This window comes from Mchenga conophoros, linkage group LG11, assembly GCF_057382185.1.
Source record: "Mchenga conophoros isolate Kocher_MC1m ecotype Shallow Benthic linkage group LG11, M_conophoros_male_GT1.1, whole genome shotgun sequence".
Taxonomy (NCBI): Eukaryota; Metazoa; Chordata; class Actinopteri; order Cichliformes; family Cichlidae; genus Mchenga; species Mchenga conophoros.
Genome location: NC_140536.1, coordinates 17,032,068 through 17,046,227, shown reverse-complemented (window position 1 = coordinate 17,046,227; position 14,160 = coordinate 17,032,068). Strand labels below are relative to the sequence as shown.

Below are 14,160 nucleotides of genomic sequence, written 5' to 3'. Positions count from 1 at the left end.
TATATTCGAGAATGCATATAGAGATGCACCCTATCAAAAACTTATTTCCAAATTATATTGTTCACTGACCAATCTAAGGGGTCATGATATGAGATATGTTAAAGCAAGATGGGAAACAGAGGGTAATCTATCCCTAACAGGAGAGGAATGGGATGGGATCTGTAGGCAGCAGTGGTCGGTAACAAGCTCCGCCTCGTGGAGGGAATTCAGTTGGAAGAATGTAATTCGTTATTTTAATACCCCGGCTCAAAAATCCAATTATTCTCATAACACAACATGCTGGAGGCAGTGTGGACATGCAGCAGCAAATCATTTCCACATTTTATGGGAATGTCCTCGTGTGGTTCCATTTTTGAAGGAAATACATAAAGTCCTGGAAACAATCTTTCAAAAGAAAATACAATTTCATTTTGCAGTATTGTACCCGGGTAACTTAGAGAGTCTTAATCTATGCAAACCGGATAAATATTTGTTCAGTGTGCTGTTGGTAGCTTCCAAAAAGGCCATAACCCGCCGTTGGCTTAAGGAGGATACTCCTACTATAAATGAGTGGATTGATGTGATATATACTATTTTGTTATGGAAAGAATAACTTTTAGACTAAAGTTGCAGGCGGACACATTTGAGGATTACTGGTTGAAATGGTTGAAATATGTACAAAATGGGAGGCCCGATTTTGTATAATCTCATTGTATGTTCTGGTTTGTTTGGTTTTGTTTTGTTTCCCCCCACTGTGATTAATAAAACATAAATTAAAAAAAAAAGGGGGGAGATAACTGTTTGGTGATATGATGAATAAAATGTGAAAATATCTTTTAGGAAATCACAAGAGACGACCATCCAGCTTGCTATCAGTCCATAAGTTTAAAAAGCAGCCCACAGTCTAAAAAGCAGCATCTATGGGCATTAATGCACATGGCATGAATAACATGAATAACCATTAATGCCGAATGATATATACAAGTTTTGGAGGGACAAATGCTTTTTTCCAGGGGAAGACCTTGCTTAATTCAGTAAGACAATGCCAAACCGCATTCTGCATGTATAATCAGATCCCTGCAGTCTAGGTGCCAAGCAGGAAAAACTAATATATTTGGTGCATTATGAAATGAAACATACAACAAATGAGGCACTTAACTGTTGAGAAAAACCTTTCACTGTCAATTTTCAAAAAGCTTATAGAGCTGATGCGACTCAGTGAGAGACATGGCCTTACCTCAGCTTTACAGAAACATGTATAGTCATCATATTGCTTCACCAATACATTTTTTATCTATTAGTTTTAGCTGGAATGAGAATCGAGTACACTGAGAAAACCTTTTTAAGTTTGCTGCTTTAAGACTGACATGTCAGTTTTCCTATATAAAGCTTATACAGGGAAAAACATGGTGGGAATGACCATTGCCTTTGTCCATGCTTGGTGGCACATACATCTTTATGCTTGTCCAAAACAAAATGAGGACACGCTCCTCATAGACAAAGAAAAAAAGATCAGGATTTTGTAAAATACACTTCTCAAATCAATTAAATGAACGCTTGAGATCTGAATGGGAAAGAAAATCATGCTGGATAAATGTACTGATATGGACTGAGTAATGTGTTAGGGATGAAATGATGCCACATTGTTTGACGGAAATGAAAATTATCAACCAAATCAAAGGGGGAAAATGATGCAGCAGGCTAGTCCATTACCAGTAGTCCAGTAACTCAAAATGTTAGTTTGTATGGCCCCCACATGCATGTGTGCATACCTGATGGTGCTCCTAATGATACACAGTTGGTGTCTTGGGGGATCTTCTCGCAGATCTTGGGCAGGGGCGGATCTAGAATGGTGGCAAAATGATTTCTTGCCATCCCTATTTCCACCCAAGTGTTACATATCGTTAGCTTCATAGCATAAGTGCCTAAGTCATTGACTTAGGCAATTATGCTATGAAGCTAACGATATGACAGAGTTGTTTATCAAAATAAGATAGCATTAACACTTTGAGCCTAGCTATTATTAACACTGAATATAAATTATAAAACTGAATATATTACATAGTGTTAACCCCTCTCCACAATTAACAAATGGTTCAGCCCGTAGTGCCGACCGGATTTATTTCTTGTTTTCTGACTCTGATTGTGCCAGATCACATTTTGAATCAACACCGTGGGCATTTCAGATTTCACACAGGTGGTTGTTTGTCACATGGAATGAAGGTGAGTTTTATAAACCCTCTGAGGTCCACGGACACACCTGACTGATTTTAGCTGATATAGCAACAAGCTGCAGCCACGCTGAGTCTCCATTTGAGCTTGTGTTGAAAGTTCGGACTTCAAAGTATACACCAATTGTTTAAGAAGAGAGCAAGGAGAGAGCGAGAGAGCGATGTCAACAGCGAGTTTTGAGATGTGGGAGATTTGTGACGTTAAGCGTGGAGTGTATGGTTAGTGTGTTTTGTATTCGTTGTTTTGTTTTGTGTGTCAGTGAGGGCACTAATGAATGTTACAAATGCAGATTGTCATGTAAACACTGTCTCCAGGTGGAGTGATACACCTGTTGTCAGGCCCGCAGGGTTTATCCCTGTGGTGTCTCCACTGTCTTGAGGCGGACGCACTATTTATTTATTTATTTATTTATTTTATTTTATTTTATTTTTACTGTCACAAATAATTTGTGGGTCATCTTATTGTGACACCTGATTGTTCTCTCATTTTAGTTATAGCAGTATTTCTTTTTTTTTTTTATATGGTTGTATAAAAAAACAAACAACAAACCGCCAGATGCATTAGCTGCATTTTTAGATAAATAGTTGCATATAACTTTATTGTTTACAAAATTTGTGCATAAGTTTTCAAAATTTACAATTTATATTTGCATTTCAAGTTATGAAAATAATTTATTAAACATGTCTGTGGTTTTTACAGTAAAAAATATAACTACTACTAGGATTTTGTTTTTTGTGTGATTCCATATCAGTTATGTTAATATAGTATGTCAATGAAAAAATAACTAAATTCAGATTTCTAACACTTTGTGTAAATTTAAACATGTAACAATTTGATTATTTCTAACAAAAAATAGTGTAAAACTTAAGTTAGACTTGTTTGTAAATAAACCACCCCATGTTGTGTAGCTTTCTGGATTATATACTTATTGGGCTACATACTTATTTATTATACAGGCTATACAGTACATAAAATCAAAATTCACATGTTTTATGTAACTGAAATGTTTAATTATGTGGGGTACAGAAAATAATTACGTTATAGACCATATTTATATGAAATGTGTATAATTACTGCATTTGAATCGTTTTAACCATATGTAACACCTGCATATGTGTGTTTTTGTTTTTGTTTGGTTTGTTTTTGGTTTTTTTTAAAGGCTTTGATTTTGCCACCCCATTTGTTTTCCATGTCACCCTAAAAAAAATTCCTCTAGATCCGCCCCTGATCTGGGGGCCATTCAGTAGTATCAGTTCAGTGGTGTTTATGTGTTGATACACAATAACTTGATGTAAAGCCTTATTAGTCCGACAGAAACAAAAAATAAGCAGCAATTTAGCAGCATTAAAAAAAAAAAAAAAGGTTTAAGCAAAATAAATGATTTGTTATTTAGGGTTTTAATTTTACCTGCACATGGTTTGGCAAACAAAACAAGCACTCCTGATAGTTTAGGACACTCTTGGTAAATATATCTTGTTCTCAGCAGTTATATTAGAAACCACAGGTACATAGTTTCAATAAAAGTTTCATTGCCACTCCATGCCCTCATGGCTTACATGACTGAGCCCGTCTATCCTTTCACCTGTTCTTTCGTGTTTCCTGCCTTCTCATCCTCTCATATTTCTACTAACTTACAAAAAATGTTCCCGTCAAAAATATTTTTTCTTTTACTTTGATTACAGGAAAAGCACAGCTGAAACAAATTAGATATGTGTTCCAGTAAGCCATATAAGTGAGTCAGCGTGCACACCACAAGGATGCTGGATCTACTCGACCCAAATGGAAAGTAGTTCTTGTCTACATGTAGCAGATGCTGGATGGACATTAGAAAGACCAGACATATTTACTGGTTAGCTTGCAATTGAGATTTGTGCATATGGATAAAGGGGTGGCATGATGCTGAATGGTGAAAAGGGGGCTGGGAGATTAAGTTAATGGCAGCTGGACAACTGACTGGCACAAAGCTATACAAATATATGAGAAGCCAGCTGTCAGTGTGACATGCTGGTGCCAAATGGAATCTGATACTGAAATGAAAAAAATAAAACAAAACGGATTATAGTCATGCTGGTAGCACTTAAAGTGTGTAAAGTGCTTACCTTTGGTTTTATAGAAGAAAATAAAACATTATCATATAACTTGTTGACCAAGTACAACTTTGCACTATCTGTTTCTGGGTGGTTTTAAAACTCAGGCAACCACAATTAGAAACAAGAACTTCAGTCAAATGTGCAGGCAAAGGAAGGAATATTGCACAATAGTTCATTCCTGTGAGCGAAACACACAAACATAGCTGTGGAAGTTAACCCTTTAAGAACAGAGGCTGTACAAGTAACCACTTGCTTGCTACAAGAAGAGAGTTTTTCAAGATTAAGACACTCAAAGTTGCTTCTCGTGGCTTTTGTAAATAAGTTAATTTAGTGATTGCAGTAAGAGATAATTAAAGACAGTAGTGCTTATCTAACTCATGCTCTCAGTCATTTAATGTCATTATTTGCTTTTCAGGGCTGTTAAGAGGTGAGGGTCATAAATAAACAAGTCAAAGGGAGTGTTACTCAGCAGAGCATGGAGCTACTTTCGCATCATTTACAAGGAAATGAAAGCAAACAGAGCAGTTTGTGTACAAAGACAGGAAACAGGTCTGCATACAAGGCGGGGCTCAGCTCCCCTGGTTTATGTAGAAAACTAGGATGAGTATTTTAATACTTTGAATTCTGCTTATAGTTTGTTGTTTTTATAGTACATTTTTACATGCATACTTTTCATGCCATGTGGATGCCAACAATACTTCACCAGTTAAACCTGGACTTGTTCCCTGTGAGTGTGAGTCAGGGGAGGAGGAGCACATTTCAATCGTTTATAAGGAAATGAAAGTGAGCATTGCAGCGCAGTCGAAAGTCAAACTTTTAAAGGCAGCATAGTTTGTTTTAAAGAGGCAGCAGAACAAATAAGAATTTGTGTCCAGGAAGGTAAGGATCAAGTCCTTTAATAACATCCATTTAATTATGTTTATTCAAAGTAAAGTGAATGATTAAAACTTGTTGATTAGACTTTTACGTGGAAGTTTAGTTGACAGCAGCATCGGGGTCACTCTATGATCATGTTTTTAGCCTTGTTTTGTTATTTTTCTGGTGTGTAATGGCTCATATTAGTAATTCTATGAATTAATAATAGGTATTATTATTGATACTCAATAGATTTCAAACTCATGCTCCAGGAATGGCCGCAGCCAGCAGTTTTCTGACAGAAGATCAGCTCCAGTGCTCCATCTGCCTGGATGTCTTCACTGAGCCTGTTTCTATTCCATGTGGACACAACTTCTGCAAAGCCTGTCTCACCAAACACTGGAAAGACAAAGAGCAACGTCAGTGTCCACTGTGCAACGAGAAGTTCAACAAAGGGCTCAAACTTCGTGTCAACACCGGATTCAGGGAGGTTGTGGAGAATTTTAAGACGCTCCCTGTAACAGCTGAGAATAATTCTCCACTCCCACCTGGACAGGTGCCATGTGATTATTGCTCTGGCAATAAGTTCAGAGCCTCTAAAACCTGTTTAGTCTGTTTGGCTTCTTTCTGCGAGACACATTTAGAGCCTCATAAGAGAGTCGCTGCCTTAAAAAGACACAGACTGACTAATCCTGTGCATGACCTGGAGGACAAAATATGCACAAAACACAACAAAATTTTAGAGCTCTTCTGTAGGACAGAGCAGACTCATGTTTGTACCCTGTGTACGGAACACAGCGCTCACGATACTGTCCCTTTGGAGGAAGAATATGTAGATAAAAGAGCTCAGATGGGGAAGAAAAAATTAGAAGAGCCAGAAATTAAGCAAGAACAAGTACAGAATTATCAGAGGATAAAACTGAAAACACAGAGGAAGAAGAAAAGCAAAGGTAAAGCAAAAGAAAAAGTGCCTAATCAGATAGTAGGTCCTCCTCCTTTTTCTTTTCTCACTGAGGAGCCACGGCATATCGGTGGCTATTCCTACATCTCTGAAAATAAGGGCTTGTCTGAAGGGAGATTTTACTACGAGGTTCATGTTGGAGGGCAGACCGGCTGGGTTTTAGGAGTTGTCCCGGAGTCGATGCAAAGACAAAAGAAATTCAGACCAAACCCCAGGAATGGAAATTGGATTGTAAGGTCAGGAAGTAACTACTGCAGATGTCAACAATGCCTGCAAATGCCTGTTTTAAGAAGAAGGCCTGAAAGAGTCATGGTGTTTGTAGATTATGAGCAGGGATGCTTGTTCTTCTATGATCCAGACAATGCAATGATAGTGTACTCTGTTACTGGCTGCAACTTCAGCGAGAGGATTTTCCTGTTCTTTCGTCCTTTTGAGGAACTCAGCTGTGTACAGAGGCTGCAACGGAAGTTCCGAGAAATTTTTCAAGATCTAGAATCAAATCGCTTATACTGGATGTTTGTTTTGATATTCGTGTTTCTGATTTCATATTGGACGTCATTGAATGAACGAGAGGACTAATCTAATCCTACCACTGATGTGATTTCCTTTCAGTGCTGGATGCTTGGCAACAATGATGTTGACCTTTGCTTTTTAATTTACTACTTTTTAAACTTCCTACTAAAAATGTTTTTCAAGAGTATTTCTTAAAGCATTATATATATATTTTTTTTCATCGTTACTCTTCACAGAGAGACAGAGATGGATATCTTTTCCTGTATGAGCTGGAAGACTAACAAGCTGTGGTCAGTGTGCTTCCAGCTGCGTAGTGTTGAAGGAATCTGCCACTTAACCATGTGCAACAATATGATGGAACTTTATATAGAAAATGTCAGAAAATCACAATAAATGCTTTTACAGCTGTAATATTATCATTTTTGAGTACATTATTATTGCACGACATGAAAAATGATTCGCATTAGGTTTTCAAGAGCATGGTAACACCACTTGGGGGAGCAATATGCTCACGCTTTCTAATACCCCCTCATACGTTCACAAATCACTAAAGTCAGATGAAATACTGTATACAGTACAACTAAACAGTACTTAATGTAGCTAAACCACCACATTGGGTTTTATTTTCAATTTTTAAGAAAAATTAAAGCTCCTTGGAGACTTAAGGTAAAAGCAATTTGTTCGCTGCTCAGAAATTAATGTTCAAGATTTTATATTTAGCAGCTCTGCCATATAATTAACTGGAGAGAAATTTCTAAGATAACCATAATGAAAGATAACTTTTCATTTTGCATTATCAGCTCAAAATTTCTATTTGCAAGGCAGTCTCATGGTCAGTCCTGCTGACATTCCCAATAGCCCCAGTTATAGTGTTAATGTCAGTATCATGCCAGCATGCTGAACTAAGAACATTATACAAGCTGAAATAATAATAACTGATACAGTGTTGATACATAAAAGGTTTCTTTATGTCAGTGATACTGTATTGACCTAAGATTTTAAATTGTATTCTGCATGTTTTTCAAGTTGTTACTGTATTGTCCTTTACATGTTACTGGTTTTCTAGTCTATTTCGCATAAGATGGAATCCATTCACTTTTTCTATGCAAATCCCTCAAAAAATTCTTATTCATATCAATAAAATTTTTTTTTAGAGTAAATACAACTGACTACAACATAACAAGCTTAAAATCCTATAGCCACATGTTAAAACCACACATCTCCACACACCTCTGGACAGCAAAAATAATGCAATCAGAAGCACCGACCACACTGTCAGCCCCCGCTGATTTGAGCTATGAACTAAAGTTTCCACTGAGGAGGTATTTTAGGAAACTGTGGGAGTCCCACAGGGAATATTAGGCTTTTCCATTATGACCGCCCAGGTTGGGTTCATGGAGAGAGGTCAAAGAGCCACCTCCCACTGTCAGCAGAGTTCACAGGGTTTGGTAATTCCCAGGTCCCAACACAGACATCTTAACGTTTCAAAAGGGAATCCTTTGGAAGAGGTATTTCCCAAAACACGTGCCTGAAAAATAAAATATGTCAATTTATTTCTGGGAAAAAGCCTATTTTTGTCATTTGAATTTGTGGGTTCTCAAACTATATTACCAAATTCTAAATTCTTCTTCTTAATGTAGAGCAGCCATTGTCAGTCAAGTAATAGTTTGCAAATCCAGAGTCTGACATAGTCACGTAACAATTTCCCGTAGACATCAAGTACAGCAGATGTGGATCTACCACGCATTCAGCAGCATCAGAGAGCAGCCAGTGAACACAGCCCACAGATCACTGGCTGCTCTCTGCCCAGCCTGGAGGTCACTGCAAACTCTCGGTACCTCAGCAGAGCTGGCAATATCATTAAGGACTACTCTCACCCCAGCAATCAACTGTTTGAACTATTACCGTCAGGCTGACGGTACAGGTCACATAAAACCAGGACAAACAGATTCAGGGATAGCTTCTTTCCCAGAGCTATCACCGTAGTAAATAAGCACAAAAACAATTGAACCTGCTTAGCTATACCGTACCGTCACTGCCATTATATTATGCTGCTATTCATACTGTCATTATATTAATGCTGCTATCCTGTATATATCGTTTGAGTACTTGCGATTATTTTATTGTACTTTTTATATTTTACATTTATATTTATTATTTATCTTGCACCAAGGGAGTGGCTCTCCAATTTCGTTGTACTCTGTACAATGACAATAAAGGCTATTCTATTCTATCAGTGGCACGCTGTGTCCTGCAAGCTTTATTCGCAAGCTGCAAGTTTTATATTAAAAACTTGCATGTGTTTCACATTTTGCTCAAACCAATTGAAAATGATATTTTATCCTACCTTCATCCCAAGAGTAAGAATGATTCCAAATGCAGATTTTATCATTGCATGGCAATAAAAAGAACAAAGCTTTCATACAAAAAAATACACCTTTATTTCAAATGCTGGGATTTGCAATTTTTGTTCAGAAACGTACAAAAAGAAGCTGAAAAGGATCAAGCAGAAAAAATATATACAATTTGTGTTTAATATTACCAGTTAACTGTGTATTCAATACACACTCGGTCAAACAGGCTACACAGCAAGTATTTACAAAACTTTTGTCATGATCAAAATAGCTGTTACGTGCACTACTTTAAATAAAACTACAGAAACAAGTCCACTAGAAATAAAAAGCGTACATTTAAAACGGAGGCAAGATTTCAAGACAATGTTAGAAATGGCACTTAGACACCACAGTGAACTCTCTTTCACCGGTTGAGCTTTTGTTTGCAACCATGTCCAAAGTAAACAGTTCAGCTATTTCAAAAACGTGTCTCACGGTGGGAGAAAAGGTTACTGATCGCCTCTGGTTGTAACCTTTGCTCTCACTCTCCTCTTTTCTGTCTGTTTATCAATATGAATTTTAATCCAAGTGTCAAGCTGTACAGTAACATTTATTCTGATACAGGGTATTCTTGCGTTTATTAGCAATAAACACTATGTTGGAGAAAGGCTTCGTACAGTCATGACACAACCCTGTGCTTGTATATCATCATACTACTCTACCTCTTTAATAGAGGGTGTTTAAAAGACTCTTTACAGCCTACACTCATCTGTCCAAATCTATTATGGAAGGATTGCAGTATGCTGTATCTGATCTCCAAAAGTGAAGAGGCATCAGATGGAATCCATTCCAGTCATAAGGTTTAAGTGCTTTCATCGTACTTAATAAAAGTAAAGATTTTTTATCTTCCACAGGATGTGAAACAATTCCTCACCAGGGGAATCAAAAAATGAATACATGAATACATGTACCACAATGGACAGATGTCAGATGTGTACATGTCCCAAATTATGGCTCTATTGAATATAGTGTGTATAGTTCTTCATTTATACTAAAGATATAGATGGTTTTAAAACAGAGTCATTAGCCACACTCTGGTGATAATTGTGATCTCACTAATAAACTTTTGGGTACTCCCTGATCTATATTCGCATGCCAGTGTAACCCAGCTCTGAGGGCGGCCACGCAGCATTGTCTCGAGGGCAGTGGCGGTGGCAGGCGCACGACGTGATCACCATGACGGGCCTCCGTGTAGTTTTCCCATTAGCACACTGGAATTCCACCAGCGCGGTTTTGGTTCTGTGAGGGGTGCAGCAGCGTCCGTCTGTGCAGGAGCCACAGAACCGAGGTTTGTAGGCTTGGACGCTGGTGCAGTTCTTATAGGAGAGGTGAATGGCTTTGCTGCTCCTCACCATCTTCTGGCACCTACTGCCTCTCTGCAGGGAGCGGTAGAAACGACAACTCAGTTAATGTGCGCTACATCGCTCTGGAAAATAACTCCATTCTTGTGCATTGTCGTTGTGAAATTAGCTCATGCAGTCAAGTTACGCAAGCTAAAGAAAAGGAAGAAACCTCTACTCAGATTGTACCTGTTGTGCAAGCTGTGTCAGCTGGACCTGCTGCTCATCGCAGGGTCTAATCATACACAGCCGACTCTGCTTCACCATCTCACACCGGCTGTTCTTATTTGTGACCCTGGTGGACACCCCCATGCCGCACGTTTGAGAGCACGCTCCCCACTCTGTAGTCTGCTCAATGCAGTTCAGGCTCCGGTCCCAAGCGTCAAAACTCACAGTTTCTTCCTGACGGTAGGCTGAATGAAACACAGAAAGGCAGTTTAGACAGAAATCTAAAAGTAAAAGCTTCAAAGCATATTCTGGAAAAGCCAGTGATCACCATGTGCCTTGGCATGTTTAAGAGACCATGCTCAGGTTGCACATTCCAGACTCATGTTGCAACACTGTCTCTTTGTTCTGTGCTTCCTCGTCCTCAAATCTTACTCTAATTTCTTCTTTTACTCCTTCTCCTGGTTCTTACTACCTTAACTCTAAAAATGTCAAAGAAATATGCAAAACCTTTTAGCACTGTGTCTCACAGAGGAGTGACTCCAATTTCAAAAAACAATGTGCAGCTTATGTACACCTCAGTATAAACAGCCCATCTCATTTCATCCTACTTGCAATCTTCTCACCTGCCATGGCAAAGCCGCCCAGTGCACTGGCCCCAGCCTGGGGCTCACACACCCACTTCTCGCAGCACTCTCCAGGCACCTGGATCCTGCGTGGCATGGGGCAGTCTGGTCCAGGCAGCATAACATCCACGTTGCAGCGTGACACACATGCTACCTGCCCGTCGCGGCATATGCACTGGTACTTACAGCTGGGGAAAAAGGTCTGACCGTTCTGGTAGACAGAGCCGTCTATAACACACACAGCTACCTTGGGAGCTGGAGGAAGAAGGCAAAACAACAAGAGAGGACAAAACTATGAAGGGTTAAGCTATGATTTTGAAAAATCTATGTAGTAGCCCTAAGATCATCCCATTCACCTGCACAAATACCAGTCCTCTTGTGGATGTCAGCTGAGTAGTCACATTGGAGCCCTTTACGTGTGTCACAGGGGTTCATGTCAGAGCACGCCTGCCCTTTTTGACGGGCGCACACCAGGCAGCAGATGCAATCATCCAGAACCAGAGGCACCCCAGGGGGACACATGGGAGGCTCTTTAGGGCACTGGCATCGACGTGGACACACCTGGCACCAGACTAGTGTAAAAACCTATGGAAAAAACAAAAAATGTATTTCACAAGTTAGTAAATCTCCATTTTTAAACTGATTGCGAGTAAAACAAAAATATAAAAATATACATCAAATATATATAAAACTATTTAAAATGATTTAACTACCTGGTATTAAATAATAAAACACTTCCATGTTAAAACCTAAAGTCCTACAGGGATATTTCATTACCACTGTGATTCCTACCTGTGCTGTGACGAAGAAAACAAATACCACTCTATCCACCACACTGACCATCTTCCTGCATGGAATCAAAACTATTTGCAGCCTAAAAAACGTGCAGTTGTCTTCAGGGTCCGATTTGAGTCCTTTGGTTCAGGGTTTATTCTTCCCTCCTCTCTGATGTAGCAGAAGGTGTCTTTGTCGTTCTGGTCAGAGTTCAGAAGAGGAGGACCTTAAATACAGCCCAGCTGTCCTGCTGGCACCATGACGACAAACAGGAAGGAATGCTGGAAAGATCTCCCAGACTGCTGGACGAAGGCGAGGGCTGCATTTTATGGAGCGACCGGATCAAAGACGTGCCACGAACCCAACAGAGGGTCCAGCTGACACAAGATTGGATTCTCCGAGGAAACGTTTTTATTTTATTCAGCTGAATTAATCATAAATTATATTTGTGCATTCAGTTGATTGCACAAGAAACAGCTGTTTTTGTTATATACACTTTTATCATAACTATTTATATTATAGGTTCCTTTTGTTGCAGTCCAAGATGTTAATATCATATACAGCAGGCTGGCTCTTACTTTTAACCCTTTGACCTCTTTCCTTGAACCGTGCCTTGGAGGTCACAGTGAAAAACCATGCTATTCCCTGTAGACTCATTTCTATTTCTTTAAATAGCTGCACAGTGGAAACATTTGGTTCATCAGCAGCTTGGAAAAGCAGGGAGATGACAAAAACACATCTATCCTGAGGTGTATTATGGTGTCTTCTCACCAGACATACAGTGGCTTGCAAAAGTATTCGGCCCCCTTGAACTTTTCCACATTTTGTCACATTACAGCCACAAACATGAATCAATTTTATTGGAATTTCACGTGAAAGACCAACACAAAGTGGTGCACACGTGAGAAGTGGAACGGAAATCATACATGACTCCAAACATTTTATACAAATAAATAACTGCAAAGTGGGGTGTGCATAATTATTCAGCCCCCTGAGTCTTTGTAGAACCACCTTTTGCTGCAATTACAGCTGCCAGTCTCTACCAGCTTTGCACATCTACAGACTGAAATCTTTGCCCATTCTTCTTTGCAAAACAGCTCCAGCTCAGTCAGATTAGATGGACAGCGTTTGTGAACAGCAGTTTTCAGATCTTGCCACAGATTCTCGATTGGATTTAGATCTGGACTTTGACTGGGCCGTTCTAACACATGGATATGTTTTGTTTTAAACCGTTCCATTGTTGCCCTGGCTTTATGTTTAGGGTTGTCGTCCTGCTGGAAGGTGAACCTCCGCCCCAGTCTCAAGTCTTTTGCAGACTCAAAGAGGTTTTCTTACAAGACTACCCTGTATTTGGCTCCATCCATCTTCCCATCAACTCTGACCAGCTTCCCTGTCCCTGCTGAAGAGGAGCACCCACAGAGCATGATGCTGCCACCACCATATCTGACAGTGGGGATGGTGTGTTCAGAGTGATGTGCAGTGTTAGTTTTCCGCCACACATAGTGTTTTGCATTTTGGCCAAAAAGTTCCATTTTGGTCTCATCTGACCAGAGCACCTTCTTCCACATGTTTGCTGTGTCCCCCACATGGCTTGTGGCAAACTGCAAACGGGACTTCTTATGGTTTTCTGTTAACGATGGCTTTCTTCTTGCCACTCTTCCATAAAGGCCAACTTTGTGCAGTGCACGACTAATAGTTGTCTTATGGACAGATTCCCCCACCTGAGCTGTAGATCTCTGCAGCTCGTCCAGAGTCACCATGGGGCCTCTTGGCTGCATTTCTGATCAGCGCTCTCCTTGTTCGGCCTGTGAGTTTAGGTGGACGTCCTTGTCTTGGTAGGTTTACAGTTGTGCCATACTCCTTCCATTTCTGAATGATCGCTTGAACAGTGCTCCGTGGGATGTTCAAGGCTTGGGAAATCTTTTTGTAGTCTAAGCCTGCTTTAAGTTTCTCAATAACTTTATCCCTGACCTGTCTGGTGTGTTCTTTGGACTTCATGGTGTTGTTGGTCCCAATATTCTCTTAGACAACCTCTGAGGCCGTCACAGAGCAGCTGTATTTGTACTGACATTAGATTACACACAGGTGCTCTCTATTTAGTCATTAGCACTCATCAGGCAATGTCTATGGGCAGCTGACTGCACTCAGGGGCTGAATAATTACGCACACCCCACTTTTCAGTTAATTATTTGTATAAAATGTTTGGAGTCATGTATGATTTTCGTTCCACTT

The 14,160-nt window shown here is 39.6% G+C and overlaps 2 protein-coding genes across 8 annotated transcripts; one reads left to right on the top strand and one right to left on the bottom strand.

The window, feature by feature from the left end:
- The first annotated feature begins 2,130 nt into the window (after positions 1-2,130).
- On the top strand, positions 2,131-7,545 carry LOC146563831 (nuclear factor 7, ovary-like). Of its 7 annotated transcripts, none has more exons than XM_085291153.1 (3): positions 2,131-2,202; positions 3,894-3,993; positions 5,409-7,545. In XM_085291153.1, the coding sequence occupies exon 3, from the start codon at positions 5,431-5,433 to the stop codon at positions 6,694-6,696; it is 1,266 nt and encodes a 421-aa protein (XP_085147279.1). In that variant the 5' UTR covers positions 2,131-2,202; positions 3,894-3,993; positions 5,409-5,430; the 3' UTR covers positions 6,697-7,545. The 7 variants fall into 7 exon arrangements, with proteins under 7 accessions (XP_085147279.1, XP_085147278.1, XP_085147282.1 ...); XM_085291155.1 differs by lacking the exon at positions 2,131-2,202 and adding an exon at positions 2,296-2,429; XM_085291152.1 differs by lacking the exon at positions 3,894-3,993 and having other exon boundaries at positions 2,134-2,202.
- Positions 7,546-9,069: 1,524 nt separating this feature from the next.
- On the bottom strand, positions 9,070-12,098 carry LOC146563830 (CCN family member 3-like). Its single transcript, XM_085290323.1, has 5 exons — positions 11,947-12,098; positions 11,511-11,739; positions 11,155-11,409; positions 10,553-10,776; positions 9,070-10,399 (listed from the first exon to the last, which is right to left on the bottom strand). Exons 1-5 carry the CDS (start codon positions 11,995-11,997, stop codon positions 10,106-10,108), a joined length of 1,053 nt encoding a protein of 350 aa, XP_085146449.1. The 5' UTR covers positions 11,998-12,098; the 3' UTR covers positions 9,070-10,105.
- Between the last annotated feature and the right edge of the window lie 2,062 nt (positions 12,099-14,160).

Excerpts from the sequence above, each read along its gene's own strand:
- LOC146563830 (XM_085290323.1), bottom strand. The coding sequence starts at position 11,997 with ATGGTCAGTGTGGTGGATAGAGTGGTATTTGTTTTCTTCGTCACAGCA. Across the intron at positions 11,410-11,510 it reads GAGGACTGGTATTTGTGCAG|CTCCCAAGGTAGCTGTGTGT; the intron begins GTGAATGGGATG and ends TTCTTCCTCCAG. Across the intron at positions 10,400-10,552 it reads TGACACAGCTTGCACAACAG|AGAGGCAGTAGGTGCCAGAA; the intron begins GTACAATCTGAG and ends CGCTCCCTGCAG.
- LOC146563831 (XM_085291149.1), top strand. The coding sequence starts at position 2,372 with ATGTCAACAGCGAGTTTTGAGATGTGGGAGATTTGTGACGTTAAGCGT. Across the intron at positions 2,430-5,428 it reads CGTTAAGCGTGGAGTGTATG|GAATGGCCGCAGCCAGCAGT; the intron begins GTTAGTGTGTTT and ends CTCATGCTCCAG.